Source organism: Oryzias melastigma, linkage group LG20 (genome assembly GCF_002922805.2).
Source record: "Oryzias melastigma strain HK-1 linkage group LG20, ASM292280v2, whole genome shotgun sequence".
Classification (NCBI taxonomy): domain Eukaryota; kingdom Metazoa; phylum Chordata; class Actinopteri; order Beloniformes; family Adrianichthyidae; genus Oryzias; species Oryzias melastigma.
Genome location: NC_050531.1, coordinates 12,117,952 through 12,124,289, shown reverse-complemented (window position 1 = coordinate 12,124,289; position 6,338 = coordinate 12,117,952). Strand labels below are relative to the sequence as shown.

Sequence of the window (6,338 nt, the reverse complement as noted above, 5' to 3'; positions counted from 1 at the left end):
TATAATTCCAGAGCTTTACTTATAAATCCTCAGCATTGTTGCTTTGGGATTACCCTGATCTCGGTGGTTGGGGGCCTTGAACTGCAGCTGTACAGGTATGACGATACAGGTAAGGCTCCGACTTGCTGTGCTCTGTGGCATCTGTGGTGGAGCCCTTTTCAAAATATCAGCTTCCGTGAAAGCTCAAAAACACTTTTGGTGGGAAAAGCTTTGTTGATTTTCAAAGCTTTGTAATGAGAATATCTAGTTTATTATTTTTCATTGTTTATTGTGACTTCTTGCTGTATTAAAATAGAAAATTTATTGATATTTTGATTTAATTTGAAACTGTGGGTAAATAAGGTGCTTTTTTTTCCCAGAAGACTCATCAATTTTTTTGCATCTTAAACTAACATTGTTACGAGTAACGACTAATCCAACATATCATAATTGATATCTATAACTTTAAAAAAATTGTGGATCTTAATAAAAAAAAAATCATTAATGTTTTGATGTGTTGGTTGTTATGAGATACATTTTGTTTGAAAACTTTTTCAATTTAACACCTAAAATGTATTTTATTCTGTGCCTTTTGGATCACAAGTTCCTCATGAAAATAATGTTTGATTAGATTTTATTTGATTTAAGTTCCTCAAAAAATCCATAAGTTGATTAGTCACCTCCTATAAAATAAAATAGTAGGCCTAAATCGTCGCAGTAGACCAGCCAGGTGAGAAAGAAGAGGAACTAGTTTTTAGTCTTTCAAAGAAAGTGTGCATGAGGCAAGGATGAACCACGAGACAGAGGAACACTTTAAAAAATCTTGGAGAGACACTTGATATCCACAAACTAAAACTGTTCACATCCAAGCATGTGATGTCCCGGTGACTTTTGTGTCACGCAGCACTAGTTTTGGAGGCATCAAATGACAAATCAGCGTCACAGAAGACAATTATAAGCTGCATTTTTATGTACACGGCGTGGGTGGAGAGATCTTTATGACTCAGATGCTTCAGATAAAACACGTCTGCACACATACAGCTCTAAAAAAATGTGATCTGTTGCTGAGAGTTTACGTAAAACTGTGTTTTGGTGCCAGTACCTGCAGCTCGGTTTCATATTTCTTGATAGAAAAAAAAAAAAAACTTCTACTCCATGGTTTGCCTTACTGGTGGGTTCTTTATGACACCTGCTGCTCTGGCAGACTGATCAGAACGGCCTGTGACATTCAAAACGTGCTGATGAAAAGAGAGCCTGATGTAACAGGAAGGAAAATGTTCCAGGAGGGGTGGAGGAATTCAGAACTAAGACATGTGCAACTGCTTAACCACAAGGGAAATTCTGTCCAAGATCAAGACCACCGATCATCACCGGCAGCCGATGTAAACAAAATCAAACAACACATTTGATTTCTTCTCTTTAAAAAAACTCCAAAATAGGAATTCTAAGCACTTGTGTTGTAAAAAGATAAACGAAACTCATGTGTGGAAACAGTCTTTTATGTTTTTTAAACAGAAATCATTAAAAATCATTAACAAAACTGAAATAAAATACATTAAAGGGAGTGCATTTTACATTAAGGTCATTCAATCCCACCACTGACACATTTACATGTGGGAGTCCGTGCAAGCGTTGCAAACCAATAACAATCCACTTTAATGAAGGCACCGACCCTTAGAAATATGTCTGATGTCAACAATTCCTCAAAGATCTGAAGATGTGCAGCGGGCAGAATAAATATTGATATTTATCTGTAAAGGTAGAAAGAATGATGGAGTTATTCACTTATTTAAACATTCATCATTTCATATTGAGGATGTACAAATTCTACCATAAAAAGATTGAAATGTATTCTACTTTATTTACTAGGAAACAAAAAAAAGTTGATGGAAAAATATTGAACAGAGCAGCAGTCATTCTTTTGTGTACATTCAGTTATACTGGTTTATAAAAGAAAACCTCAAATCATTTTCCAAGCTTAAAAAATATTGATGACACAATTTAAGCATGTCATTTTCAAACTAATCATTCAAAAAAAAGAAACATTCCTATCAAAATAAATCATCTTTATAGTTATAAGACATTTGTCTGCTGAAAACGTTGTGAAATGTGCTGATTAAGTCCTGCATGCGATAAATAAATAAGTAACTCCAGTGAAGTTGGTTGCTTCCATGATCAGTGATTGTTTTTCTAATCTATTAAAGTGGCTCCTTGAAAGGTTGTTCATCACTTTGATGCAGAGCTGGTCTGGTTTCTGTCACTTGCAGGCTCACAGAGTGTGAGGATGTTTACATGAGGCCACAGCAAGGCTCTTTGCTGCTGGTCTGGTCCTCCTCGGGGGCTCGAAGCTTCAGCAGTGGAGGATCCCCGCTGGATGGGGTGAAGTACACCTGGCTGGCGGAGACCGTGTCATTAGCGGAGGGGGAAATCTGGATTTCTGACTGAGCTGGAGTGACTGGCATCTCTGCTGCAACAGAAGGCTCTTCTTCCACCGGAGGAGGAGGAGCTGGGTATTTGTTGAGTTTAGCAGCTGCTCTTTGCCGTTTCAGGTCAGCCAGGGTCTGGTGGGATTTCTCTCGGCTCATGCTGTCAACAGCGTCGCCCTCTGCAGACGTAGATGTGGGCGCAGAGCTGAGCTGATAGGAGGCGCTGCGATCCATGAGACCACTTCCAGTCCAAAGCTCTCCAGGGACGGAGGAGGCCAGAGAAACGGACGTCTCCCCGTTGCCTATAGAGGAAGCGATTTTCCTGTCAGCAGACTCCAGTTCCTCCAGGCGAGATGTTGCTGCTCCTCCAGCAATCTGGAAACGAGAGACACGATCAAAAGAGCGTCCAGGACACTCCGGATACGACTGAATGAAGTGTGAAATCACCATCGCGGCGTGTTGGTGCAGCTCGTTGTCCGTTTGTCTGTCTTCATCGTCGTCGTGTGGTTCCGGCTGCCGGTCGCGCTCCTGCCACACGATGGCTTCCTTTTGGTGTTCCCGTCGGTACAGGCTGGAGCGCTCATTCACGCTGACCCTACGCACCACCTTACTGAGGAGACACACGAGGAACAGTCAGAAGAAGTTTGAACTTCTATGTGTTTAGTGGCTCTCTGGTTTAACCCTTAATAACTAACATGTTTTTATTTAAGTCGAAATCTGATCAATGATTCAAAATTGCTACTAAAAAAAACACTAATTTATTATTTATTTTTCAAATTTACACCCCAAATTATTTTTTAGGGTTAAGAAAATCAGTTTTCCCACATTTACTCTTTTACTTTAAAGGAAAACACATCAATGTAATAATCAATTCAGCATTTTCTAAACAAATATGATTAGATTTTGATCAAAAATTATTTACTACAATCTATTTGTTTGCTTGTTTTTTTCAAACATATCTCACCCTCTACTGCCAGTACTAGACGCTCGTTTTTGCAGAGTCCCTTTCTGCCTGTCCTGACTCTTCATGATGGCGTCATGTTTGTGCTTTAGATCCATCAGTTTGGCTCTGACGTCCTCGTCCATACAAACATCTGTGAACAGATCAGCATTTCAAATGTCCCCTTCATTAGTTTGAACAAATAAAATCTTTGCATTATGAAAAGAGTCTGAATTCATCTCACCTAAAGGTGTCTCCTCCAGAACAGACTTTGCGTTTAGACTGGCTCCATGGGCCACAAGCAGTTCCACCATTTGGATCTATAGACAAACAAATGAAACACTATGGAGGCAGTAAAAATAAAAATATTGGGTTTCTAATGTGGATGCAGTACACACCTGTCCCCAGCAGGAGGCAGCGTGCAGCGGCGTCCATCCATCAGAGTCTTTTACCTCCAGCTCAGCTCTGTTGGTTACTAGCAGCTCAGCTACAGATATGTATCCGTTGGCAGCCGCAATGTGGAGCTAAGAGGGGAACAACTTTAAAAATACAGGTAGATAAAATTCAAACGGACAACTTTTCTTATTCTAAAAAAAATAAAAAAAATAAAAAATAGGGATATTAATCATACATATTTATTTTAAATGCTGGACAGTTTTCCTAAATTAGTTGCAGCTTGTTCAAAAACTTTTTACCAGGACCAGAAAGAAGGAACACTTTAAACGTTAAAAGCTGTTTTAATGAGCCTGCATTCATCCAGCCACATGTTAATGTGTTGATGCGTCTCATTGATTATATTGTATATATTCTATACTTGGCCAATAAAGCTGATTCTGATTCTGATTGCTGCTTGGTTTGTCTGCAGCTTTCTGTCACATCGTGCAAGAAGCTCTTATGGTCCAGTTGTTCTGGTCCGAGGATAAAGCTTATTCTGATGGAGGAAACTCGGAGCATAACGTAGGTCGGTGTGATTGGAAACAAACCGTGACCACCTTGCAAGATGGGTCCGAGAGGGATTCCTGGTCCCAGAACAGGGTCCGTTTGGGTGTATTCAGACTGAAAATTTGTTCCGGATATCCGGGGAAATGAACACATTTGGTTCACTTTAAGTCTGAATGCACCCTCAGATTATCTTATTAGTTTATAAATGTCTTAATGGAATTGGACCTTCATTTTAATGAGAATTGTTTTTAGTTTAGCGAGGCCACATTCCAGCACCGTGGAGCGGCGTGCCTGAGCATGCGAGGCCTTCATCCACTGTGGAGATTTCTAAGAAAAACAACATTTTGTGCACTGTTTTTCCCTCTGTAGGCTTTAATTACAATGATTATTTTTACCGTTATTATTATTTTTTATTTTGTCCAAAACACTTTGGGGTGTTCAGTAACAGGAAAAGTGCTTTATAACTACAGTTGAATTTGAATTACACGACATTTTACGTTTTTATTCAAATCTTCAAGCCTCACCAGCGTTGTTCCATTATCATCATGTGCATTGAGGTCTGCTCCGCTCTGTACCAGAGTCTGGATGTCAGCCAGCATGGTGGCCTCTTTAGCTCCTCTGCATTCATCTATGCGGCTCTGAGTTATCCCTGCAGACACACGCAAAACTAACTTTACTCTTTGTGCCAAGTAATTTTTCACAAACTTAGGAGTGTTATTTGTGAAGCTAAAAGAATATCCATGTACTGACCCTGCTCAGACATAGCTACCTCCAGCAGCTCCAGGGTGGCCACGTCCTCACAGAGGTCATACGGCATGTTGCCATCAGCATTGACTGCCAGCAGATCGGCACCTCTAAAAAGGTCCACAAAAACATGCGCACACAGACAGAAAACATTTTTTAAAAAAGAGTCCATTCATCCACAAACCCACATGCAAATTAAGAGGATTAGCGTGACAAGCCATGATGCACAAATCCAAATTCACTCAAATTCTGCTGTATTTGCAATGGTTATGTAGACCTCACTGCTCTCACTTCAAACTCCGAACAAAAATGAAAACATACCACAAAAGAAACCATAACATTTATTGTGTTACTGTTTCTGAATGGAACACTTACGCTTGAATGAGGAGCTGCACTAGCCCAGTGTGTCCACAGGTGGCAGCAGCGTGCAGCGGCGTCCACAGCTCACTGTCACAGGCATTCACACAGGCACCAGCATCTATCAGGCACTGCACTATCTCCACGAAATCATCAATGCAGCACTGAGAACAGAGAGCACACGTGAGGTTCTCTCAGGCAGAAAACCAAACAGGCATGGACAAAAATGAAAATTAAGGGTTTGTACGCCGATAAGGCTGAAAAGAATTTCTACAGAATTAGACTGAATTAAAAAAAACAAAAAACTGAAAGCATGACTTCATCCTCTGCTGTGCAAATACAAAGTTTTCCAGGAGGACCACTGACCTAAACTGCCTTAATAAAGAGTCTTCTGTACTGGTAAACACACTCTTCTCATAAGCCAGACGTGACACATGTTCCCATTAACTTCCTGCTTGTATATTTCTTAGAAGAGTTGTACAAGTAATCAAATATTATTCTTACTTTCCAACCAGATTAATCTGCCCGAGGCAAATTGTTAATTGAATTGACCTATGCCAATAAAAAATGTTTCAAAATGAGACAAATTGATATTCGATATTGAAAAATAACATTTAGATAGAGGTACAGTAGGTTTATTTTACTATAACGTAAAAACAGTGACAGTATAGTGTGGTAAATTGTTCTGTTTGTTTTATTTTGATGTGGAAAAACAACACTGGGCTGAACTTTAACTAAAATGTGAATAGATTTACCATTAATTCTTCTTTGAACACCAATTTAATTTACACTTTATTACCGGTATCTTGTAAGACATACAAGGAATCTGGAAATCTATTTATTTCTGGTTGAATTTTTGACTAAAGATCAAAAAGATCGATTTTAGGTCACTGATTTGGATCTAATCAGATCATTAAAAAATCCACTAATGTCAACAAGGAATTGAATCA

At 39.4% G+C, this 6,338-nt stretch overlaps 1 protein-coding gene across 3 annotated transcripts in view; it reads right to left on the bottom strand.

The window, feature by feature from the left end:
* Nucleotides 1–1,462: 1,462 nt before the first annotated feature.
* ppp1r16a (protein phosphatase 1, regulatory subunit 16A) overlaps nt 1,463–6,338 on the bottom strand; it is a 15,404-nt gene continuing 10,528 nt past the window's right edge. For all 3 annotated transcript variants that reach the window (XM_024280428.2, XM_024280429.2, XM_024280430.2), the window contains 8 exons: nt 5,407–5,552; nt 5,038–5,141; nt 4,812–4,936; nt 3,744–3,869; nt 3,590–3,665; nt 3,370–3,499; nt 2,853–3,015; nt 1,463–2,780 (listed from right to left, as the gene is read on the bottom strand). In XM_024280428.2, the coding sequence (XP_024136196.1) occupies nt 2,268–2,780; nt 2,853–3,015; nt 3,370–3,499; nt 3,590–3,665; nt 3,744–3,869; nt 4,812–4,936; nt 5,038–5,141; nt 5,407–5,552 (1,383 nt within the window). In that variant the 3' untranslated portion in view covers nt 1,463–2,267. The remainder of the gene's footprint in view (nt 2,781–2,852; nt 3,016–3,369; nt 3,500–3,589; nt 3,666–3,743; nt 3,870–4,811; nt 4,937–5,037; nt 5,142–5,406; nt 5,553–6,338) is intronic.